This window comes from Rana temporaria, chromosome 13 (genome assembly GCF_905171775.1).
Source record: "Rana temporaria chromosome 13, aRanTem1.1, whole genome shotgun sequence".
NCBI lineage: Eukaryota > Metazoa > Chordata > Amphibia > Anura > Ranidae > Rana > Rana temporaria.
In genome coordinates, this window is record NC_053501.1 from 15,964,782 (window position 1) to 15,991,070 (window position 26,289).

Sequence of the window (26,289 nt, forward strand, 5' to 3'; positions counted from 1 at the left end):
TAAATATTAAAGATAAGTTATAAGTTTATTATTGGTCCATCGGGTGGGGGAAGGGGGGGGGGGGGCTCCTGGAAGGCTGCGCTCAATTCTTCCAACGGATTTGCTGAAATCACACAGAGAACAAACAACATGAATGACAATATCATAATATCGTATATACTAATCCAAAGACATACACTAAGGGGAAGATCCTCGTACAATTGCATGGGCGCAGCGTATGTGAGATACGCTACACCGCTGTAACTTACTTTTTAAATCTTTGAATCCACAAAGAATTTGCGCCGCAAGTTACGGCGGCGTAGTGTATCTCTCGCGGCGTAACGGCGCGTAATTCAAATCGACGGCTAGGGGGCGTGTTTCATTTAAATGAAGCGCGTCCCCGCGCCAAACGAATTGCGCATGCGCCGTCCCTAAATTTCCCGCCGTGCATTGCACTAAATGACGTCGCAAGGACGTCATTGTTTTGACGTGGACGTAAATTACGTCCGTCCCCATTCACGGACGACTTGCGCAAACAAAATAAAATATTTTCAAATTCGACGCGGGAACGACGGCCATACTTAGCATTGCGTACGCCACCAAATAGCAGCTTTAACTTAACTATATGCCGAAAAAAGCCGAACGGAAACAACGTAAAAGAATGCGACGGCCGCTCGTACATTCGTGGATCGTCGGAAATAGCTAATTTGCATACTCGACGCGGAATACGACGGGAACGCCACCCAGCGGACGCCGAATAATTGCATCTAAGATCCGAAGGCGTACGCCTGTCGGATCTAACCCAGATGCCGTCGTATCTTGTTTTTGAGGATTCAAAACAAAGATACGACGCGGGAAATTTGAAAGTACGCCGGCGTATCACTAGATACGCCGGCGTACTCTCTTTGTGGCTCTGCCCCTAAAAGGCCAAATGTCTGCGTAATTATCACACCCATTTGGGTTTGATGGACATCCAATTCCAAACGGAAATTTGGGGCTCAAGTAAGTAAAACGAAGGGGAGGGAGGGGGGTGATCTGATGACTGAAAGGTGTTTTTTCACCTTAAAGCGGAGTTCCACCCTAAAGTGGAGTCCCGCTGATCAGAACCCTCCCCCCTCCGGTGTCACATTTGACACCTTTCAGGGGGGAGGGGGTGCAGATACCTGTCTAAAGACAGGTATTTGCACCCACTTCCGGCCAAAGTCTACGGTCAGACTGCGGGCAGGACGTCACCTCCCGTCCTCCCCCCTGTTGTGCTCTGGGAACACTTGGCTCCCAGAGCACAACGGGAGCCAATCAGTCGGCGCAGCGCAACTCACGCATACGCTGTAGGGAACCGGGCAGTGAAGCCGGAGCGCTTCACTTCCTGGTTCCCTCACCGAGGATGGCAAGGGGGGGGGGGGGGGCAGCAGAGTGATGAGCAATCGCTCGTCCTCTGCTGCGGACGGCGCTGGACTCCAGGACAGGTAAGTGTGCCGATATTAAAATTCAGCAGCTGCAGTATTTGTAGCTGCTGACTTTTAATATTTTTTTTTTTCCAGCGGACATCCTCTTTAATGCAGAAAAAACACGAGCCTTTTACAACCCCTTTAAGCACTGTATGGCCATATGTTGTGACCAAATCCCCATATTTTTTGCTTATTTGCATAATATGTTCAGGTGCTTTAAATAGCCTTGCAGGATTTAAATGTCTTTTGTGTATGTGTACGCTGTAATCTTTTGTTCAGTGGAATAAATATTGCCCTATTGTTGGGGTCAGTGGGAGGAATAGTGCCCAATCGTTTGTGCCAGTGGAAGTAATAGCACCCAATCGTTGGTGTCAGTAGGAAGAATAATGCCCCACCATTGGTATCAGTGGGAGGAATACTGTCTTGTATCAGTGGAAGGGACAATGCCCCAAAAACCAGATACAGGCAAGCAAAGGGCATCTGGCCCCTGGGCCGCAGTTTGGAGACCACAGCTCTACACGGTTAACATCTAAACTCAATTACTGAGAAGGGACCGTCTGGCCTGGATTCAGATAGAGATACGACGGCGTATCTCCCGTTACGCCGTCGTATCTCTGAGTTGCGACGGTCGGATCTATGCAGCCGATTCATAGAATCAGGTTCCGCATAGATCTCCCCAAGATCCGACAGGTGTACGTAAGTTTGCGTAAGTCGATTCAGAATACGGCTGGACGCAAGTTACACTCACGCCGAAACCAATGACGTCCTAGCGACGTCATTTGGAGCAATGCACGCTGGGAAAAATCGCGGACGGCGCGGGGACGCGCCTGATTTAAATTGTAGACGCCCCCTAGCCGCGGAATTTGAATTCCGCCGGGGGATTTACGATACGCCGCCGCAAGTTTTGAGGTAAGTGCTTTCTGAATACAGCACTAGCCTCAAAAACTTGCGCCGGCGGATCGTAAATCAGATAGATTAGCGGATCTTTGGATCTGCGTAATCTATCTAAATCTACCCCACTAAGTCTGGCCATAGAGTGTATAACGTATACCACCAAACCCATGAAATTAGAGCTGGTTAATCTGTATAATGCCCAGTACCAATAATGCAAATTGTTGTTTGGGGGACAGGAAGACAAGTTAGGCCCCCCTTCATGCTTACAGCAAACCAGTATCAGCTTTCACAATTCTATGTGTAGCTCTACTCACTGTGTTACTGAGAATCATGTCGATTTTGTCCTCCTCTGGAGATCCACGATCCACCTTACAGCGATAAACCATCAATTGCTGGCGGTCCTTCAAGTCTTTGTATGTCTGCCAGAGAAGAACCGAAGGGTCACCACATATCTCTGTCCACTGCTTGTAGATCATCAACGCTCCCAGATATGTGGGTGCCTATCCTGCATTACAGAGCACCACATCGTCCCACCTACCTCCACCCCGGCCCAGGGCAAGAAGAAGAAGAGGCTACTAATGGAGGTAGGATCACTTTATATAAAAATATAAATGGTCTATATCCAGTTTAAGGACGAGGCCCTTTCTGTCACTTTGTTTTCACGTAAAAAAAAAATTTTGTTCTAAAATTACCGTATATACTCGAGTATAAGCCGACCGAATATAAGCCGAGGCACCTAATTTTACCACAAAAAAATGGGAAAACTTATTGACTCGAGTATAAGCGTAGGGTGTCCATCTGCATGCCTCACTGTGCCCATGACTAGACTTACGTTTAACATGGGAGTATATGGAAGGGGTGCCTGGGTTTGAAAAAAAAAAAAAAACGGTGCTCCCCTGCCGTAGAGACGAACTGGGGCTACATGTGTGCCAAGTTTCGGGTCCAGGGGACCTACGGCTGGCCGGTACCAGGTCCCCAAAGTTACCAGAGAAATTACCATTTTATATGCGATTCAGAAGCGATTCAGTTTGCATGCGCCGCGCTTTATAAGTTTTTCATTCATTCATTCATATGGGAGTCTATGGAAGGGGTGCCTGACTTTAAAAAAAAAAAAAAAAAAAACGGTGCTTCCCGACCGTAGGTCCCCAGGCAAAAAACTTTGCACACTTGTAGAGGAAGAGTGGGGCTGTATGTGTGCCAAGTTTGGGGTCCAGGAGCCCTACGGCCGGCGGGTACCGGGTCCCCAAAGTCTGGGAGATCAGGCGCAAAAAGGTGTATAAGCCGAGGGCGGAATTTTCAGCACAAAAAAAAAAAAAAAAAAAGTGCTGAAAAACTCGGCTTATACTCGAGTATATACGGTACTTAGAACCCCCAAACATATATTTTATATAAATATATACATACATACATATACATATATATATATATATATATATATATATATATCTCTGTCTATATATCGCTCTCTCGAAATAAAAAAAAATATTGATCTTTTGCATTTAAAAAAAATAAATAAAAAATTGTTTACTTCCGCCCTAGACGTCACAACGTCGCTGCGGCCCTCCTGGATCATAGAGGTAATGAGAGACAATCTGGTCTCTGTTCACCTCAATGGCAAGCCGTGCAAACTGTCAGATTAGACATCAGGGGAAGCCCAAGAAGCACTGGCAAGAATGGGGCACCCTTCCTCCTGCTGCTTCTACAAGCAATCCAGTGGCTACTCAGCCACTTGGATCACTTTTATGAGAAAGAATAGCCGGCTGAAAAAAAAACCACCTGGGTTATGGCTCATAGCTTTAGCCATGACTCCGATAAACCACTATAATTTATATATACGTATACATACATTATATATATATATATATATATATATATATATATATATATATATATATATATATATATATATATATATATATATATATATATATATATATATATATATATATATATATATACACACACACACACACACACATACATACAGGGCTTTTTTTTCAGGGGGAACTTGGGGGAACTCAGTTCCACCACCTCTGGCTCAGACCTTTTGGTGCCTGCTCACCACAATCACTTGTAGACACAGAAGTCTGGTTTCTGTGTTTACAAGTGACAGCTCTGCACTCTCTGTGTAATGCAATCCTGGAATTGAATGCCCCTTTAAGACCGTTCTACTGTTTGTAAAATCTGAACAGGGTCGTGGTTAAGTTCCTGCACCTATTTTCGGAGAAAAAAAGCTCTGTATATATATATTGCATTTGTGAACTGGATATAGTAAATCTGGTGCAAAACTGTTTATGTTAAGGTCTTGGGGAATGACAAAGGGGCACTACGCCTAAATAAAGACTGGATATGGTTCTAAATGCACAAAATAAGTAATAATGAGAATAACAGCACATGTAGTTGTTGGTACAAGGATTGTTTGATTGCCTTAGGGATCCGGAAGGAATGTTTTCCTATTGGGCCATGCTTTGTAAGGCTCCGTCCACATTTGGCAGTTTGGAATCAGGGACAGAATTGCGGAGATTCCGCCCACAATCCTAAATCGCCTGATGTGAACGGGACTTCAGGGATTTTCCTTTCCTCTGGATCAACAGAGTTGAGGGATTTTTTCGAAGGATGCATCTCCCTGCTTACAGCGCTCAGTTTCACACACCCCCTTTTTACCTTCCATCCGCCAGCAAACTGGACACTGAGCAATATGCATATGACATGTGCTTGTCTGCCCCCTACTGGTTAATCTATAAATGACATCTCCTGGTACTCCTGCTGTACTCACATCGATCACAACATCATGGCACTTGTACTTTGTCCCTAGTGATATTTTGGTTTCCACGTCCTCCACGAGCCGGATGTATTCCTGCAAGACCTGCACAGCAAGATAAGACAATAACAGAAATGGGACCTGCATAATGGAGACAGAACACAAGCAGTATTTCCACTATATGCTGCTCACCTGTACAGGGGCCCCATTCTTGTGTAAAATCTCCACTACCCGATGAAAACCAACCGGCGCTTTCTTCTTGGTGTAACCCAGCCAGGTCTGAGAACAGAAGAGGGGACGCCATTAGAATTTAACATGTAGTTACATTTTGAGCTGTACAAAAGAGATGGGAGGCATCCGTCACACAAGGGTACTTAGCTACTTAGTATAGAATTTTGGAGATTTTTGGACAAGCATTCAACCATTTTTCTGCCATTATTTTTTTTTTCTTGCTTTCATTTTGCACACACATACTAAAGTGCATTATTTTTTTTTTAACCCCCGCTTACCTGGGGTTGTCTTCTGCACAATTCACATACTCACCCACCCAGAGGATCCAGGGTTGTGCCACCAAGTCCTCTTCCGTTTTGCCACTGCTCGGCCCTGCACCACCACCAGGTTTAGTTGTGATGTCATTAGGAGGTGCCAGCTTTTCTGGGTTCAGTCTGCATGCCTACAGATGATGTGTCGCTGGGCCTGTCCCCTCCTCATTTACTGAAGAGAAAACACCTCCTGGGATACCCGACGTACACATCCCAGGGGGCAAAAGGGCGCATAGTGCACATCATTCACCTAGGTGAATGACATGCACGGGGGGGGGGGGGGGGGTGTTGGATTTTTAGTTAATTTTTTATACCCTTATTGGCGGCGATCAGCAACTTAGAGCAGGACTGCGATATTACAGCGGGTAATTGGACACAGACACTTTTTGGGGACCAGTGACACAAATACAGTGATCAGTGCTAAAAATATGCACCGTCACTGTACTAATGATTAAACAATTAGGATGATCAAAGGGTTAACTGTGTGTCTAGCCAGTATTTTTGTGTACTATGTGCGCTGCTTTTACTAAGGGAAGTGATGGATTTTATTCCCACAAAATCCATCACTTTCCCCCTTGTCAGAAAGGAGCTTTGTCTTGCTTACATAGGCAGAGCTCCTTTGATGTGTCTCTGCCTGACAATCGGCGGGTGCTGGCGGACTTCCGAAGCCCGCCGCTCACAGATCGGCTCCTGCTGTGAATAATCACAGCAGGAGCGGACCACTGACGGCGCGCGCCCCCTAGGCGGAATTGGAGAATCACATACACACACACACATACATACACACACACACACACACACATATATATATATATATATATAAAAATAAAAGATTCTGCACAGGAGGGCCACGCTGTAACAGCATATCTGCTATAGGGCGGTCCATAAAAACGCCCCTTCCCCACCCCCATGTTGCTGAGCGCATAACTTTAACTAATGGCATTCTATCCATGCCAGCCTATGTGCCAACACTACAAACTGGTCTTTCTTCCGACGGAGGATTCCCTGCAGCATACGAAGAACCAGGAAAATGCCAGTGGAAGTCCATGTCCCTCAGCTAAATGTCTGCTGGTTCCTACACTGGGCTGACTTCTTTCTGAACTCTATTTCTTTCAATCTTCTGTCAATCTCTTATGAAAAGTTAGTTCTGCAGATGGCATTTTAGTATTATGAAGGTTGTAGAAAAATAGGCATGCTGGGATTGGCACAGACCTTAGTAGTAAATAGCGCATCGATATCATTCCATGCTCGCAGCTTCGCCCGTGCGGCCAGTGCCGTGAGAATGTACAGCTTCTCTGGGATCTGTAAGAGAGTCATATAAGTGTGTCAGCAAATTACTGAGCGCATAGAACTTATATGTCCAAACAGACACACAAAAGCTTTATCTGTCACCTTAAAGGTCTTCCGGAGATTATTGGGACTGCTGAAGGTTCCCTGTGTGGAGAGAAGAAATATCCGATTAGTGAACCCTGAATACATACATCACACTGTACACCCTTCCCTGCCGCCTACCACGTCGTTCCGCCGCTGCTCACCTCGCTCTCTGTGTAGTGGTAGATACAGGAGTAGAACAGGGTGGTGACCAGTGGCATGAAGAGCAGAGAGGCTTTCCTGGGGTGCCTGCGGAAGATTTCCTGTCCTGAGGCCTCCAAGTGCTTATCATTGGCCTGAAATCCACAGAAGAAACAGAGAGACGATAGAAACGTCCTGCTTAATACATCGCTCCTCGATGAGCTTCGTAAAACTAGTACGAGAAAGAAGGAGATTTACAAGTGTTCATCAATTACAACCCCCCACAGAGGAAATCAAGAACAGTACAGATAGGCCCAAGAGTATCCCTGCACCCTGCTAACAGCTTCTACAAATGTGAGTCTGGGCTGAAAGCTTATGTCCAAGTTTACTTTCACTTTAAAATTGTTTGTTTTGGCCAAGCCGATTGGCTAAGTCGGTGATCGCGACGTCATCAGCCCACCTCTCCGACTTGGCCAATCAGAGGAAGCTCTGTATTCATTGATAGAATGCAAAGCTGCCTGTGAATGGCTGAGTGCAGCTCAGCCCTAACGCCATTTTGTTCCGGGTGTCAGAGAGGAAGGTCTCCTCTCACATCCGGAACACAGTGTTGTCTACTGAATGTAGTTGAAGTAGCACAGTAGTGTAGTGGTAAGCACTTTCACCAAGCAGCAAAAACGGTTGCTGGTTCAAATCCCAACCCCGACACCATATGCCTAGAGTTTGCATGTTCTCCCTGTGCCTGCGTAGGTTTCCTTCAGGTATTCTGGTTTCCTCCCTCACTCTAAAGACATGCTGGTTGGTTAAAGGGGTTGTAAAGGTAGATGTTTTTTCACCTTAACGCATTCTATGCATTAAGGTGAAAAAACATCCGAGCATTAGCGGCCCCCCCGGGCCCCCCTTTACTTACCTGACCCCTCGAAAATCCTGTGTTGTGAATGCACAGGTTTCTGGGCCGGCTTCTCGGCTCATTCATTGGTTGATTGAAAGCAGCACAGCCATTGGCTAGCGCTGCTGTCAATCACATCCAATGACGCGGCGCGCCAGGGGGCCGGGCCTGAGTGATACAGTGAGTGGCTATGGCCGCCGGCTGTATGACAGGAGCGCGCCCGCAAGGACTTTCCACCCTGCAAGCTCGCATGAAGGTGGAAAGTTCTTGCGGGGGGGAGCCGAGACAGCCGCTGAGGGACCCCAGAAGACCAGGTTCGGGGCCACTGCGTGCAAAACTAGCTGCACAGTGGAGGTAAGTATAACATGTTTATTATTTAAAAAAAAAAAAATGAAGCTTTAGTGTTCCTTTAATCATATCCTGTATAACTTGGCCCTAGTATGTGTGTTGGGGACCTTAGGCTCCTGTAAGCTCCTTGAGGTTAGGGACTAATGTGAATGTACAGTGTATATGTAAAGCACTGCGTAAATTGACAGCGCTATATGAGTACCTGAAATAAATAAAATAAAAATATACAGCGCACTTAGCGGGCAAATATTAGTGAAGAGAATACTGGCCCAAACAAACTATTTAAAGTGAAAGTAAACCTGGTTATCAGCTTCAAAAGCTAAAAAAGTTTAGGTATGTATATTTTTACATTGTTACATACTGTGGTCGGGATTCAAGTAGCTCGGCGTATCTTTGAGCGGGCGTAGCGCATCACATATGCGCTACGCCGACGTAACATAGAGAGGCAAGGCCAGTATTCACAAAGCACTTGCTCCCCAAGTTACGGCGGCGTATCGTAAATGGGCCGGCGTAAGCCCGCCTAATTCAAATTAGGAAGGTAGTGGGCGTGTTGTATTAAAATTATTCGTGACCCCATGTAAATGAATGGCCGTACGAACGGCGCATGCTCAGAATCACGTCGCATATACTCCCTAAGATACGACGGCTCAATGCGTACGACGTGAACGTAACCTACGCCCAGCCCCATTCACGTACGACTTACGTAAACAACGTAAAATACGACAGCTGTTCCGACGTTTCCGACGTCCATACCTTAACATGACTTACCCCTGCTTTATGAGGGGTAAACTTACGCCGGACGTACGCCTTACGTAGACGGCGTAGATTACTGCGACGGCCGTAAGTACATTCGTGAATCGGCGTATCTTGCTCATTTACATATTCGACGTGTAAATCAATGGAAGCGCCCCTTGCGGCCAGCGTAAATATGCGCCCAAGATACGACGGCGTAGGAGACTTACGTCGGTCGGATGGAGCCAGAATTCAGGCGTATCTGGTTTCAAGAATACGGCGCATAGATACGACGGCGCATCCATGGACTTACGCGGCGTATAAGAAGATACGTCGGCGTAAGTCGTTCGTGAATCCAGGCCAATCGTTTTTCCATAGTGGTCCAGCTTGGCCAATGCAAGTACAGATGTGCCATAATGGTGGGATCCCTGTGAAAGCTGGAACTTACTGTAGTACTGAAGGCAACGCTACTGCAGTGATTGCCGCTAGCTTCTGAGTCCTGTGCATACAGGTTACTCGCTTGGCATGGGCACCATTTTCTCAACAGATGCAAAGCATTCTCTGGATTGGACAAGGTGTAGAAGCGGGTTGGTGACATCACGATCTCCACCTCATCTAATCAGAGAATATTTTGCGTTCATTTAGAAAATGCAAAGTGTCCTCTGAATGGTGCCTGTGCTGAGCAGGCAATGTCCTATGTTCGGTAAGCAGCAGGGCAGCCGCTCGGTGTGGAATCTGGAAGCCAGCGGTAATCACTGAAGTTCAGTGGGATTCCGCAGGTATGGCACATACTCTACACTGGTCCAAGCTGACCAATGCAATTGTGTAAAAACTGCCACACCTTCTTCGGGGGTCACCTTTCAATCCTTCATGTTATGCTACGTGCATTGTAACTTTCTACACATTTTATCGCACACACTGTGATATGTAGGTGTTGCGATATCTCCGATCTATATGAGGAATTTAATTTGTTTAGCCGCTATTTTGTACGTCTATTTTTGCACTCCGTAAAACTAAACCAAAAATTTAATACATTTAACGCTATTGAAAAACTTTAGCTTTACCCACTAATAAAATCACTGCACATTTAAAAACGTGGACGCTTATTTCTGAAGTATTATTTATAAATGATGCCGGGACGGGCAGTGCATCCATTATTAGCTTTAAATCGGGTGGCTTGGTTCACAGGCACAGTGTACAGGGCCGATCCGAGTGGCTCTGTACCATGTGCTCGCTATGATGCCCAATCACAGAGATAAAAAAAAAAAAAAAAAAAAAACTATACAAATGTAGTGTTTACATCGGAAAGTCTTCCCCTTCCTTCTACAACACAGTCATTCATTAGTTCCAAACTACAGCACAGATCATGGATTTTCCCACCTCTCCCCATCTATACTTCTGGTACCCACCCTGTCTCTGTGTGTGGCCCCTTTATATTAACCCTTCACCTCCCGTATCCTGCACATTAACCCACTCATCTCCACCCTCCCACTGTATGTGACCTGTACATTAACCCCTTCACCTCCTCCTTCTATGCATTAAGATAAAAAGCCCTTTGTGTACAGCAGCCCCCCTAATACTTACCCGAGCCCCATCTCTGTCCAGTGAGGAGTCTGGGGACTGTCCCCCCTGATTGGCCAAGACACAGCAGTGGCGCCATCAGCTCCAGTAGCTATCAATCAAAATCTTTTAGCCAATCAGGGGAAAGAGGGAGGAGGGGCCGAATGTCAGCTCAGTGTCTAAATCAGGGATATGCAATTAGCGGACCTCCAGCTGTTGCCAAACTACAAGTCCCATGAGGCATAGCGAGACTCTGACAACATCAAGTATGACACCCAGAGGCATGATGGGACTTGTAGTTTGGCAACAGCTGGAGGTCCGCTAATTGCTTATCCCTGGTCTAAATAGACACACAGAGCTGCAGTTTGGCTTAGGTGCCCCTATAGCAAGCTGCTTGCTGTGGGGGCACTCGACAGGAGGGAGAGGCCAGGAGCAGCAAAGAGGGACCCAAGAAGAGGAGGATCAGGGCTGCTCTGTGCAAAATCACTACACAGGGTGGCTAATTGCCACTTTAAGTGGGCTAATTGCAGGTCTATCATTATAGCAATAGTAAACTCAGCCATTCGAAGTATCATCATTAATAAAGGCAGTATGCCATAGCTTTCCAACTTTTGCATTATTATTTTTCCCCCTAGGTTGCTTTTACTTGTTTTGCAGCTTATTTTCTTTTTCATCTATCCTGGCGGAAGCAAGGCCATGTTATCTATTGTCTTCCTCCTCACAAGTGTATTTTCCTTCCCCATTTCTTTCTGTCATGGCCGCAATCTTGCGCATACCCAACACGTACATCACATTGAGACAACAAACTTTAGGGATATTTTTTTTTTGTTGGGTTGTAATGTGTTTTAGAGACAGTAGTATGCAGGCTGCAAGTGCAAATAGCGGATCTCGTTCCCTCAGAGTCTCGTGTTCAGCTCTGTTTACCCCCCCCCCCCCCCCCCGTCCCCGTCCCCGTGTGACACTGCCAGTCACATGGGGTGTTCCAGTTGCAAATACACCTGTAGCCTCGTAGGACTGCAAAGCAATGCTGCATAGCAGTGATGACGGGGCACGGCCTCTGCATTAACTAACTGACGGCAAATTGAGATCTGCCCATGCCCCGGTGACATTATTAACCGCTTCAATACCGGGCAATTACACCCCCTTCCTGCCCAGGCCAATTTTCAGGGTTGTCACACTTTGAATGACAAAGTCATGCTACACTGTACCCAAATGACATTTTTATAAAAAAAAAAAAAAAAAATCACACAAAATAGAGCTTTCTTTTGAGCAAAAAATACTGAAAATTGTGAAAAAAAAATCCTTAGTTTCTCTCAGAACATCTTGTAAAGAAGTAATTGTTTTCCTTCACTGATGTGCACTGATGAGGAGGCACCAATATTCAGCACTGATAGGTGGTACTGATGGGCACTAATAGGTGCCATTTATGGGCAACGATAGGCGGTACTGATGAGCAGGCACTCTACTGACAGGGGAATCCCTCCTGTTGAGCTATTGTCTTCTCCCGGTGGCGGAAGCTGTCCCCGCCAGGAGAAGACAGTGATTACTGCTAGCAGCTAGCCATGTGGAATGCCAGGACTGCACTTTGCTTTGACGAGCATGCATCCTCTATCATTTTGTAAGCGTTTTTAGTCTTATCCTATTAAAGTCACCATTTTAATACTACACTCAGGTTGAAGTCTCCCCCTCCCTGTTTTTACCTTGCATGTCTTGCAGAGTTCTGGACACACTCTGAAGGATGACTGCCTTACTTTTTAACCCTTAATACCCCTTTCTTTTACAACCACCCAACCTATGTATACATCACCATCCAGCTATTACAGCCTCAGACTATACCCCTAAGGATTACTCCATTTAGAGCGCCAGATAAACACTGACTTTACTGCTAGCAGCTATTAAGGATGAGCTCTGGCGTGTTCGCATAGAACACGTGTGGAGCCCGCCAGGAAGTCGGCACCCGCGCTGCGCTAATCACAGCCAGGCAGCCTTTTCCCGATCTCTGCAGCCGAGCATCGGGAAATGTCTACCTGGCTGTGATTAGCGCAGCGCGGGTGCCGACTTCCTGGCGGGCTCCGCATGTGTTCTATGCGAACACGCCGGAGCTCATCCTTAGCAGCTATAGCGGCCACTATCGATAATCGGAAGTGAATCCAGCAGGCTGGTTGTACCCAATTTGATCTATCAACTTGGTACATTCCGCCTGCCCACACAAAGTTTGAAGCTTGCTTCTATAACACGCTGACACTCCACTTAGAGGCCGGGGTCAGACTACTGTAAATCGCATCCAATTCGCAATATCAGGGGAATGTGAATGGCTCTCTATGGAGCTAGTTCACATATGTCAGATGTGGAGCCCTGTGCGTCTTTTGGTCTGTTTCAGGTCCGAATTCAGCCAAAAATTTGATGAACCGGGACGCACCAGACCCCTGCTGGGAGCCACATCAGCATCCAGTGTGAACCGAGCCTGAACATGGTGCCACATCAGCATCCAGTGTGAACCGAGCCTGAACATGGTGCCACATCAGCATCCAGTGTGAACCGAGCCTGAACATGGTGCCACATCAGCATCCAGTGTGAACCGAGCCTGAACATGGTGATATCATTTGGTGAATAGATGGACACACACGGCAAAACATATACAGACACACAGCACTAAATATGCTCCAAGTCTGAGCGGACCTATGACAGGTGCCCACGGCCCAGTAAACAATCCTGACCTCAATGATGATCTGTCTTTCCAGCAGGGTATAATGGTCCTGTACAAGGGCTGCATCGTCCTGAGAGAAGGGTAGGCTGAGGAGGAACAACAGACACAGGTAAGTGTTCATCCCTGAAACAACATACTCCTGCGCATCAGTGAACTGACTCCATGGTGCTGTATAACAATAAAAGTGTTCATCACTGTCACCATCTACTAAACAATCCCACAAGAACATCACAACTGCCACCCCATCTAATCACCATGAAAAACGTCATAGACAAAGTGCGCTGGATTTAAACTCGCCCCCTACAGACAGATCACCGGAACTAGGAATCGGAGAACGGGTCATCAGATAGGAAGTGGCAAGATAATTTGTGTTTGCGGTTATTAAATCTTTTTTTATTCAAATAAAACATGTCATACTAAACACACATAAGGCATTGCAAGACTGAAAACCACAGGCGCGGGCGCATGTGAGAGAGAGAGAAAGAGAAAAGGGCATGATGGGATTTGTAGTTTCACCACAGGTGAAGTTCCGAGGTTGTCTACCCATTATAAACATTTTATTTTGAGCACAAATAAATCATTTTTGAGCAAAGTAGTGTTTAGTTGCATTATGTAATGGCGATCACAGAAATGTGCTGTATTGCCATTTTCATCACATTTTGTTAGGGGTTTTTATATATAGCAATATAGTATACACAGACCTAGGTAGGGCCGAAACAACTAATCGATTATGAAATTAATCGATTACAATTTTCATAATTGATTAATCGCCCAGTAACATAATGGGGTTAAAAAAAACAAAAATTAGCCCTTTATAGTACAAAAAAGCAAATCGCTACTGTAAATATTACTTTCACTGTCCCACAGCACAAAAATGAACCCCTTACAGTAGCGATTTTTTGCTCTTCCTCTGGATCAACTGTGGGTATGGAGTTGGGTGTATGGGATTGTACTGTGTTTTTTATTTTGTTGTGGTTGGACTGGATGGACTTGTGTCTTTTTTCAACCTGACTAACTATGTAACTCTTTTTGTACTTATTTTTTTTTTTTTTTAACCCTATTATGTTACTAAACATCTCAGGCCTGGGTTCACACCTCTGTTTTTTGGTGCTTTTTGCAGAAACACACAGCAGTTAATTTACATGGTTTCCTATGGGACACGTTCACATCCATGATTTTTTTTTCAGCTGGTGCGTATTTAGAAAGGGCGAGGAGTTTTTAATGCAAAACGGTGCTATTTTGTTTTTTTTGGTTCAATATACTTCAATGGAGAAGCTGCAGAAAAGCATGTAATGTGTTTTTGCGGCAATTTGTGTTTTGTAATCTGCCCAACAACAAATTGGCCACAAAAAAAATAAAAAAAATGCAAATTTATTTTTATTTTTTTAAGGCCATTATCCAATTAATGGATCAAAACAATAAATCGGCCAACTAATCGATTATGAAAATAATCGTTAGTTGCAGCCCTAGACCTAGAGTTGCACCGATACCACTTTAAAGTGGAGGTTCCATCAAAAAAACAATTTTGCTTTAAACTGTAGCTTACGACTAAAAAAGAAAAAAAAAAAAATATATTTTTTTTTTTACTCATCTGGAAATGCCTGTTGCTATGCGGTCCCACGAAATCTGCGTTTGAAACCACCTAGGATTCTGACATCATCTCCCTCTAATGCTCCTGGGATATGTGTGTCATCATTTCCCAGGATGCAGTGCGCTGTCCAATTATCACTCCCCATCCAAGACTTCCAGGAAGTAAGTGCCTGTAGGCTTCACAATGCCCACAAGCAAAATGACAACGGTGTAGATATAGTTTTATAAACTATCTTTTTTGAATAACTATGCGGATCGGCGGCGGATTGTAAAATAGTAAGTGACCAGATTTATATTATAAAAACGCAGGATGAAAGGACATACGTTTAAAAAATGCTAATTGTGGTTGGAACTCCGCTTTAAGACCAAGTACCGATACTTTTTTTCCCCCAAGTACTTGCCAATACCAAATACCAATTCTTTTTTTTTATGTCACGTGTCAATAATAATATATATATTTTTACTATTTTTTGTTATGTTTTTTTACAATGCATTCTTTGGGGGGGGGGGGTGGATGGTGTCAGTGTATTTTTTTATTTTAATTTTTATTATTTTTTACAATTATTTTTTATTATTATTTATTGCAATTTTTTATTTTATTTATAGCCCTGTTGGGGGGCTTTGGTGAGATATCAGGGGTCTTAAAAGACCTCTGACATCTCCCCTTTGAGAAAGAGAAAGGGACTAAGGACACAGATTCCCCAGTCCCTTTCTCAGCTGCACTGAAAATGGATGGAGAGAAGACAGCGGCTCCTCTCTATTCATAAACTGAAGCATCGTAAACACAGGTTACGATGTTTCAGTTATATGAATGGACAGAGTCAGAGATCACCGACTCTGTTCATTCGGAAAAGGTAGGAGCTGGGTTTAGCGGCTCCTGCCTCCGCTCTCCATCCTGACAGAGGGGGCGGAGGACGATATGGATGGTGACACGGAGGGTGACACCGAGCGAGGAGGGGGGACAGCAGGAGCAGGGAGGGGGGATGCGGAGGGGGAGAGCAGCACGGATGGGGTAACTGGAGGAGGCTACAAGGACAGTCAGCTGTGATCGGTGCGGCTTTGGGGGGGGGGGGGGAAGTTACAAGCACTGATCACCGCTGTATAGATTTCACTTAAACAGCTGAAAGGGGGGGGGGGGGTCCGGGGACAAGGTGTCAGGCTGTATTGAAATCTATACAGGGAGATCGGCGCTTGTAACTCCCCCCGCCGCACCAATCATCCCTGACTTCCCAGGTATACTCGGGAAAATGCTTGGTATCGGGACAACCCTACACAGACCGATACAAAAATTCACTTTATTTTAATATTTCAGGTGGAGTCTGATGGGCTGAGACACCCACTGGCTTCCTCTAGACAAGAAAAGGCCTTTACAAGGCATGTAATGCAGCGGATGATGGAATTAAACCAAGTAACACACCAAACCATACAAGCAAATCTTGAACAAAGCCAGCCCAAATTATACAAACTAGAAATTATTTTTATTGCTAAATAAAACATTTAAAGGAAGAAAAAACAGGCTCCATCACAAAACCTTTTGTGGGTCAGTACTGGCCTCCCTAGGGGCGATCAGTGAGACTCACCTGAGACATTTACTCTTCAGGAAGTCTCTGCGCTGCTCGGCATCCACGATGTTCAGGTGTTCCCGATATCTACATAGCTGTAGAGAGACAAGCTTCTCTGAGACTAGGAAGGAATATAGAGAAATTACACTGCCGCCAACCATTTATACTCACTGCTAGTTCTTCTGTCCACTCCAGGTACCTGAAAAAAATAAAAGAGGCTGCTAGTAAGAAAGCAAATAAATCAACAAAAAAACTCATCAATGTTTATCCAGGAAATTTTGGAGAAAAAGATCATCGATGGTCCAGGTAAAGTCTATTCGCCACTCTAAGGGCCAGATTCTTAAACGAGATATGACGGCGTATCTCCAGATACGCCGTTGTATCTCTGAGTTGCGCGGTCGTATCTATGCGCCTGATTCTTAGAATCAGTTATGCATAAATTTCCCGTAGATCCGACTAGCGTAACTGTTACACCATCGTATCGTAAATGCATATTTACGCTGGCCGCTAGGTGGCGCTTCCGTCGAATTCCGCAGTATGCAAATTAGCTTGATACGCGAATTCACGAACGTACGCCCGGCCGACACAGTACATTTACGCCGTTTACGTTAGGCTTTTCCCGGCGTATAGTTACCCCTGCTATATGGTGGCGTAAGTGCGGCGTACCAATGTTAAGTATGGTTGTCATTCCCGCGACTAAATTTTTTAATTTTACGTCATTTGCGTAACTCGTCCGTGAATGGGGCTGGATGTAATTTACGTTCACGTCAAAACCAATGACGTCCTTGCAGCGTATTAGGAGCAATGCACACTGGGAGATTTCCACAGACGGCGCATGCGCCGTTCGTGAAAAACGTCAATCACATCGGGTCACAGCACATTTACATAAAACACGCCCCCCTGTTCCAAATTTGAATTAGGCGTACGTGAATCTGGCCCTCAATGTGTAAACAGCCAAAGTCATTTAGGGGTTATTTGCGATACAGCACTGCGTTACTTTGTAAAAAAAGTTCTGCCATTAGATATACTTTAACCAGTTAAGGACAGAACTTTTTAACCAGTCTAATGACAGAACTTTTTAAAATTTTGGATTGAGTAAAAAAGAGGGTTGAAGTTGAACTCCAGGAATTTTGTAAAATGTGCAGGCATACTATGAGTCAAGCCCAACAGAGGTGCATGCCTCCTTCTGGACCTATCTCTTTTATTTACACCTGACCATTTTATGGCGCTCCAGGGAGGATAGCTATCCCTACATTCAGGGGTTCTGCCTGCCCCCCCTTTTGCTGCCAACTCACAGAAACCTTTGTACATTGTGATTGAGATTTTATTTGTATTCTGTGACTGGGCAGGAGGGGGGAGGGCACAGAAGCTGCATGCAACTCTGCAGCTGAAGGAGCCAAGAACATAATGTCCAGCGTTTTAGAAATATAGCCATAGCTATCCCCCCAGAGCTTGATAAATCTGTCAGATGTAAATTAAAGAGAAAAGTCCAGGGAGGTGGCATGCACCTGTTGGACTTAACTCATAGTATGCCTGCACAGTTTACAAAGTGGCAGAACTCCTGGAGTTTAGCTTTAAAACTGCTGTCAGTTTCTATTTTATGTATTTTTCTATGCAAAGCGCCCCTGGGGCTCCAGGGAGTGGGTTGTATTGTCTTTCTTTGGACAGACAAATAAACACACCCGATTACAGAACAAAATACAAAGTTGTTCCCAGGATGAACACCCACCAGAGGTTTGCAGCGTTATATACATTGACCGATAACACATGGCGATATTTATATTTCTGTTATTAGTCAGTAATTGTCGCCCATTCCCACTGCAAATGGTAACCTCAGACCGGAAGGCAAAAGACCGCCAACACAACCTACCTCAGGAGGTCCATGAGCAACTGCTGGTCTTCGGTCTCCTTCAAGAAATGAATAAAATGTCTCAGGGCATCTTGTCTCTCCTTCAGCTCCCGGAATAGAATCTCTGTGAGTGGAACAGACAATGACATCAGCAGGCAAATGGTGTCAGATAGTGTGATGAAGCGGCTGGAGATGCGATACACATGGCGCTGTAATTCCCATCATTTCATGCTGTATTGAAGTTCACCTGCGTAATTACTCGGGAAAGGCACTATCTTTGGGTCATGAAGGTTACCATAGTTAGACTTGGGAAATTCAATACACACTTTATGCAGTACTTGTTCCAATATATGTTAGCAGTCCTCCACAGTGCTCAGGCTGCTTAGGACAGAGATTCTAAGGCTGCTTAGGACAGAGATTCTAAGGCTGAGTAGGACAGAGATTCTAAGGCTGCTTAGGACAGAGATTCTAAGGCTGAGTAGGACAGAGATTCTAAGGCTGAGTAGGACAGAGATTCTAAGGCTGAGTAGGACAGAGATTCTAAGGCTGAGTAGGACAGAGATTCTAAGGCTGAGTAGGACAGAGATTCTAAGGCTGAGTAGGACAGAGATTCTAAGGCTGAGTAGGACAGAGATTCTAAGGCTGAGTAGGACAGAGATTCTAAGGCTGAGTAGGACAGAGATTCTAAGGCTGCGTAGGACAGAGATTCTAAGGCTGCGTAGGACAGAGATTCTAAGGCTGCGTAGGACAGAGATTCTAAGGCTGCGTAGGACAGAGATTCTAAGGCTGAGTAGGACAGAGATTCTAAGGCCGAGTAGGACAGAGATTCTAAGGCTGGGTAGGACGGAGATTCTAAGGCTGGGTAAGACGGAGATTCTAAGGCTGGGTAAGACGGAGATTCTAAGGCTGGGTAAGACGGAGATTCTAAGGCTGGGTAGGACGGAGATTCTAAGGCTAGGTAGGACAGAGATTCTAAGGCTGGGTAGGACAGAGATTCTGAGGCTGGGAAGGCCGGAGATTCTAAGGCTGGGAAGGCCGGAGATTCTAAGGCTGGGAAGGCCGGAGATTCTAAGGCTGGGAAGGCCGGAGATTCTAAGGCCGGAGATTCGAAGGCTGGAAAGGCCGGAGATTCGAAGGCTGGAAAGGCCGGAGATTGGAAGGCTGGAAAGGCCGGAGATTCGAAGGCTGGGAAACTGACCACAGGATAGACACAACACAAATTGTCAGGGGGCACCCACCTCTATATGGTCACTTACCTGAATGTAACGTCTTTTTCATGAATATTAAAACCTGCAAATAGGAGATGAAACATGACAGTGACCAACCAGGGAGGCCAAGTGAAGGATGACACAGAAAGAAAACAAGCCTCTCCACACACTGATGCCCCTGAAATGTCTTTAGCAGATTTAAACTGAAAGTATACAAGAGAATACAATGATTCAAGCTGGAAGTAGAGGGCTCTTTAACCTCCATTTCCCCATCATCCCTCATCTCCTGGAACAAATAATATCTGATTGGCTATGTATTACTTTAGCCACACCCACTTTATAATCCAAGCCATGCCTCCTACAAAGCAGATGAGACCCGTCATTTATACGTACAGCTGTGATGACATTCCCATCGTGAAGTTTGACGGCTTCATCCAGAAGTTTCAGCTTGTCCTTCAGAGATCGGAACCTCTCCAGGGAGCAAACCTGTCCACAAAACAAACACAGATCAGGAATAAGGACCACCGACAACGAGCCGCTTTCATTGGAGGAAGCAGAAATGTGAAATTGTGCAACAAAACTGGGGAGATGGTTACCAGTGTGTTCTTCCACAGACGTTTCTGTAGTAAGCTCTAATATACATTAATGGGCCTTTACATAAGACATGTATAGGACACATGATGCTGGCCCTTCGAGGAGAACCATTCGGATCACATTGCGTACCTTGCCTTTGCTCATCCTCTGAACTGAATCCTCAATGCTCCACTCCCCGCTATAATCCTGGAAAATATACCAGAGTGTTAATGTTCGCCCTATAACAGTGTCTCCCTTTCCAGAGGCCTCTACTGCCACCTTTCCTACCCACTGGGCATCCACCGCTTCCCCCTTACCCCACAGGACATCCACCGCTTCCCCCTTACCCCACAGGACATCCACCGCCTCCCCCTTACCCCACAGGACATCCACCGCCTCCCCCTTACCCCACAGGACATCCACCGCCTCCCCCTTACCCCACAGGACATCCACCGCTTCCCCCTTACCCCACAGGACATCCACTGCTTCCCTCTTACCCCACAGGACATCCACTGCTTCCCCCTTACCCCACAGGGCGTCCGCTGCCTCCCCCTTACCCCACAGGACATCCACCGCCTCCCCCTTACCCCACAGGACATCCACCGCCTCCCCCTTACCCCACAGGACATCCACCGCCTCCCCCTTACCCCACAGGACATCCACCGCCTCCCCCTTACCCCACAGGACATCCACCGCCTCCCCCTTACCCCACAGGACATCCACCGCCTCCCCCTTACCCCACAGGACATCCACTGCTTCCCTCTTACCCCACAGGACATCCACTGCTTCCCCCTTACCCCACAGGGCGTCCGCTGCCTCCCCCTTACCCCACAGGGCGTCCGCCGCCTCCCCCTTACCCCACAGGGTGTCCACCGCCTCCCCCTTACCCCACAGGGTGTCCACCGCCTCCCCCTTACCCCACAGGGTGTCCACCGCCTCCCCCTTACCCCACAGGGTGTCCACTGCCTCCCCCTTACCCCACAGGGTGTCCACTGACTCCCCCTTACACTACATGGCGTACACCGCCTCCCCCTTACACTACATGGCGTACACCGCCTCCCCCTAACCCCACATGGCGTACACCGCCTCCCCCTAACCCCACATGGCGTACACCGCCTCCCCCTTACCCCACATGGCGTACACCGCTTCCCCCTTACCCCACATGGCGTACACCGCTTCCCCCTTACCCCACATGGCGTACACCGCTTCCCCCTTACCCCACATGGCGTACACCGCCTCCCCCTTACCCCACATGGCGTACACCGCTTCCCCCTTACCCCACATGGCGTACACCGCTTCCCCCTTACCCCACATGGCGTACACCGCTTCCCCCTTACCCCACATGGTTTCCACTGCCTCCCCCCTTACCCCACAGGGCGTCAACTGCATCCACCCTTACCCCACAGGGCTTCCACTGCCTCCCCCCTTACCCCAACCCCACAGGGCGTCCACTTCTGCCTCCCATGACCCCACAGGGCCTCCACTTCTGCCTCCCCCTTTCAAAAGGCCCTCATATCCTTCTGCTGCACATAGGTCCCCACTAACCCCCCCCCCCCCCAATAAACAGGACTCCCCACTACCCAGAGGCCCCCACTCCTCACCACCTCACAGTACCTGGTATTCAGATCTGGGTTTCCGCAGCTCTGGGGCAAAATGTTTATGGTTTGTCTCTAGAAGATCTGGAAGAGAAGAGCAGAGAGCATGACCAGATACTTGGTCCTGGCTAAACACCACGAGGAGGACAAGAAAAAAAAAACACCTTACCATCAGACAGTGACTGGAAACTGCTCTGCCTGGATTTTCCTGCAATGAACCGAGGTGACGGGTCACAATACATAAAAAAATATGATAGAAATCTACACAGAATGTACATTAAGAGGATGAGGAGCACAACACAAACTACACAAGAAGGTAACACAATAAATAGCACTCACCTTTAAAGAGGCTTCCAAGGGAATAGGAGGACGCTGGTTTGGGGAAGGCGTAAGAGGATGTCTCTGACCGAGGTTTCTCAGTTCCTGGACTCTTTATGTCCCTGCCCCGGTTAATTGATGAGGTCTCTTTAATAGACCATGATATACCTGACAGAGAGACAAACATTGAGCAGGTGAGACAAACAACCTTTTACAGCAGACTTCCAAAATCTTCTTCTCCCATGTCCCCTGGGGGCTACCCCTTGGACACAGACATGGGGGGCTACAACTTGGATACAGATGGGGGGCTACCCCTTGGACACAGGGAAGAGGAGGGGGGCTACCTCTTGGACACAGGGATGGGGGGGCTACCCCTTGGATACAGAGATGGGGGAGGGGGCTACCCCTTGGACGCAGACATGGGGGAGGGGGCTACCCCTTGGACGCAGACATGGGGGAGGGGGCTACCCCTTGGACGCAGACATGGGGGAGGGGGCTACCCCTTGGACGCAGACATGGGGGAGGGGGGCTACCCCTTGGACGCAGCCAGGGGGAGGGGGGCTACCCCTTGGACGCAGACATGGGGGAGGGGGGCTACCCCTTGGACGCAGACATGGGGAGGGGGGCTACCCCTTGGACGCAGACATGGGGAGGGGGGCTACCCCTTGGACGCAGACATGGGGAGGGGGGCTACCCCTTGGACGCAGACATGGGGAGGGGGGCTACCCCTTGGACGCAGACATGGGGAGGGGGGCTACCCCTTGGACGCAGAAACATGTCTTATCACCCTCACAGATGGATACTCACTCCCCACTGGCTCTCCACTCCAGGTGACTTTATTCCAGTCCTCGTCATCTTCCTCCACAAAGGCTTTCAGGCTGTTGACAGCGCGTTTTGATTCTTTCAGCTAGAAGAGGAAGCAGCGGTAAGTGCGACCACGATCCAGTACAAGGGACACAACATACACAGGATTCTAGGTTCAGGAAGGACTGGAGAGTCTGAAGCTGGACAGAGGATAGGGATGACACTGGGCTAGGGAGAAGAATGAGGCAGATGACAGGGAGTGGGGGGAAGGCGAGATATGAGATCGATCCAAGGCGGCACATAACGGTCATTTTGGTTTTCCACTTTACCTGAGACAGTCCGTCCTCATCCTGGTCATCAAAGGTGAACGCTTTACACTTGGAGGCATTCCAGTAATCTTCATCCTCCTTTACCCGGGACATCTGGAGTGCAGAGAGAGCCACACAGGGAGATCAGAAGATTCACCACCTGTATACAGAGAAAAGAACGTCACATCACAGCCAGAGACAGAGTCACCCCCCAGGGGACGGGCCAGAGACAGAGTCACCCCCCCCCCCCAGGGAACGGGCCAGAGACATAAGAGTCAAGCCCTGGGGAACGGGCCAGAGACATAAGAGTCAAGCTCGGGGAACGGGCCAGAGACATAAGAGTCAAGCCCTGGGGAACGGGCCAGAGACATAAGAGTCAAGCCCTGGGGAACGGGCCAGAGACATAGAGTCAAGCCCCGGGGAACGGGCCAGAGACAGAGTCACCCCCCAGTTAACGGGCCAGAGACAGAGTCACCCCCCCCCCCAGGGAACAGGCCAGAGACAGAGTCACCCCCCCCCCCCCAGGGAACGGGCCAGAGACATAAGAGTCAAGCCCCGGGGAAGGGGCCAGAGACATAAGAGTCAAGCCCCGGGGAAGGGGCCAGAGACATAAGAGTCAAGCCCCGGGGAAGGGGCCAGAGACATAAGAGTCAAGCCCCGGGGAAGGGGCCAGAGACATAAGAGTCAAGCCCCGGGGAAGGGGCCAGAGACATAAGAGTCAAGCCCCGGGGAAGGGGCCAGAGACATAAGAGTCAAGCCCCGGGGAACGGGCCAGAGACATAAGAGTCAAGCCCCGGGGAACGGGCCAGAGACATAAGAGTCAAGCCCTGGGGAACGGGCCAGAGACATAGAGTCAAGCCCCGGGGAACGGGCCAGAGACAGAGTCACCCCCCAGGGAACGGGCCAGAGACAGAGTCACCCCCCCCCCAGGGAACAGGCCAGAGACAGAGTCACCCCCCCCCCCCCCAGGGAACGGGCCAGAGACATAAGAGTCAAGCCCCGGGGAAGGGGCCAGAGACATAAGAGTCAAGCCCCGGGGAAGGGGCCAGAGACATAAGAGTCAAGCCCCGGGGAAGGGGCCAGAGACATAGAGTCAAGCCCCGGGGAACGGGCCAGAGACATAAGAGTCAAGCCCCGGGGAACGGCCAGAGACATAAGAGTCAAGCCCCGGGGAACGGGCCAGAGACATAAAAGAGTCAAGCCCCGGGGAACGGCCAGAGACATAGGCCCAGATTCACAAATCACTTACGCTAACGTATAACAGTTACGCCGACGTAAGTGCAAATGTGCGCCGGCGTATGTATGCGCCAGACCCACAAACCAACATGCGCCTAAAAACAGGCTACACCCCGCCGACGTAGCTTGCACACGCCGGCATAGGGTGGGCGCACATATGAGCTGGGCGCAGGGTGCTGCTCCCATTGATTAGCCATTCGAATATGCAAATGAGGGGAAATACGGCGATTCACGAACGTGTGTGTGCCCGGCGCATGCTACGCGAGATGCGCGCAAGTAGTACGTCCGGCGTAAAGTTATTCCCCATAAATGAGGTGCAACCCGGCAACAGACATGCACAGCTCTGCACCAGGGAACACAAGCCGGCGTATTGTGCGTTGGACGTGTGTCTGGCTGGGCGTACGTTATGTTCACGGCGTACGCAGTGATCCTGCGTAGCTTAGGCAGTTGTGCGCCTACGAAACCCACGCCACGCTGGCGCAGCGTTGGGAGCGCTGGCTTGCTGAATGCAATGCTTGCCTCTCCGCGCTTCGTTTGCGTGGTGTACGGTGTGTGCTCTACGGCGGCGTAACGTGCGCCTTGCTCTCTGTGAATCTGGGCCATAGAGTCAAGCCCCGGGGAACGGGTCAGAGACGGAGCGTACCCCCCCTGGGGGAACGGGCCAGAAACGGAGCGTACCCCCCGGGGCAACGGGCCAGAGATGGAGCGTAGCCCCCATGGAGGAACAGGCCAGAGACGGAGCGTACCCCCCCGGGGCAACGGGCCAGAGACGGAGCGTACCCTCCATGGGGCAACGGGCCATTGACGGAGCGTACCCTCCATGGGGCAACGGGCCTGAGACGGAGCGAACCCTCCATGGGGCAACGGGCCTGAGACGGAGCGAACCCTCCATGGGGCAACGGGCCAGAGACGGAGCGAACCCTCCATGGGGCAACGGGCCAGAGACGGAGCGTACCCTCCATGGGGCAACGGGCCAGAGACGGAGCGTACCCTCCATGGGGCAACGGGCCAGAGACGGAGCGTACCCCCCATGGGGCAACGGGCCAGAGACGGAGCGTACCCCCCATGGGGCAACGGGCCAGAGACGACGCGTACCCCCCATGGAGGAACAGGCCAGAGACGGAAGGTAAACCCCCCCCCGGGGCAACGGGCCAGAGACGGAGCGTACCCCCCATGGGGCAACGGGCCAGAGATGGAGCGTACCCTCCATGGGGCAACGGGCCAGAGACGGAGCGTACCCCCCATGGGGCAACGGGCCAGAGACGGAGCGTACCCCCCGGGGCAACGGGCATTGAAACAGAGCACACCCCCCTACCTCACAATGGTGAGAACATAAGCCTATAATGTCAGCAGATTGGAAATGGATGTAGAATTCAGGAAGCAGTCAGCCCAATGTAGCAGCTCCATAAACTTCTCCTCACAGCTGTACTCCGGCCTGAGGGGACACAGAGAGGGATTGAGAGCAGAATGACAGGACCCCCATACCTCTCCTCCAGGACCATAGACCTCTGTCCCGGGGCACGCTGGGAAATGTAGTCCACTCCGGGTTTTCTCTTTTTCTGATAGAACACAGGCACTGCACCACAGGAAGAACTACCACTCCCAGCAACCCCCGCGCCTGACACTTCCTGATCAATGAGGTCACCACACTCCGCCCACACACACACAGTGAGGTCTGATACAATGTATCCCTATGGATAGAATTGTGTATATTATACATATTATTGGGGGGACTAATATATATTCCATATACGGGGGGGGGGGGGATACTCGGGTGTCATCACAGAGCCCCTCCCATCTATTCTCTATAGAACGACCCGCCTCCTCCCTTCCTCCTGCATTGCATTCATTTCAGAATACTGCAATAATAATAACAA

At 48.5% G+C, this 26,289-nt stretch overlaps 1 protein-coding gene across 2 annotated transcripts; it reads right to left on the bottom strand.

The window, feature by feature from the left end:
- VIPAS39 (VPS33B interacting protein, apical-basolateral polarity regulator, spe-39 homolog) lies at positions 1 to 26,033 on the bottom strand. Of its 2 annotated transcripts, none has more exons than XM_040331950.1 (20): positions 25,898 to 26,033; positions 23,198 to 23,336; positions 22,872 to 22,971; positions 22,086 to 22,232; positions 21,916 to 21,954; positions 21,766 to 21,830; positions 20,302 to 20,358; positions 19,972 to 20,064; positions 19,627 to 19,660; positions 18,392 to 18,494; positions 16,693 to 16,720; positions 16,540 to 16,616; positions 13,380 to 13,455; positions 7,160 to 7,291; positions 7,017 to 7,058; positions 6,837 to 6,926; positions 5,275 to 5,361; positions 5,098 to 5,187; positions 2,636 to 2,740; positions 1 to 103 (listed from the first exon to the last, which is right to left on the bottom strand). In XM_040331950.1, exons 2-20 carry the CDS (start codon positions 23,288 to 23,290, stop codon positions 83 to 85), a joined length of 1,479 nt encoding a protein of 492 aa, XP_040187884.1. In that variant the 5' UTR covers positions 23,291 to 23,336; positions 25,898 to 26,033; the 3' UTR covers positions 1 to 82. The 2 variants fall into 2 exon arrangements, with proteins under 2 accessions (XP_040187884.1, XP_040187885.1); XM_040331951.1 differs by lacking the exon at positions 25,898 to 26,033 and adding an exon at positions 25,728 to 25,884.
- Between the last annotated feature and the right edge of the window lie 256 nt (positions 26,034 to 26,289).

What these genes read in the sequence shown, in the direction of transcription:
- VIPAS39 (XM_040331950.1), bottom strand. Translation starts at nt 23,290, where the DNA reads ATGTCCCGGGTAAAGGAGGATGAAGATTACTGGAATGCCTCCAAGTGT. An exon ending in GAGTGGAGAGCCAGTGGGGA is followed by an intron (nt 22,233 to 22,871) that starts GTGAGTATCCAT and finishes TCTCTCTGTCAG; the next exon opens with GTATATCATGGTCTATTAAA. An exon ending in AACCCAGATCTGAATACCAG is followed by an intron (nt 20,359 to 21,765) that starts GTACTGTGAGGT and finishes TATATTTTCCAG; the next exon opens with GATTATAGCGGGGAGTGGAG.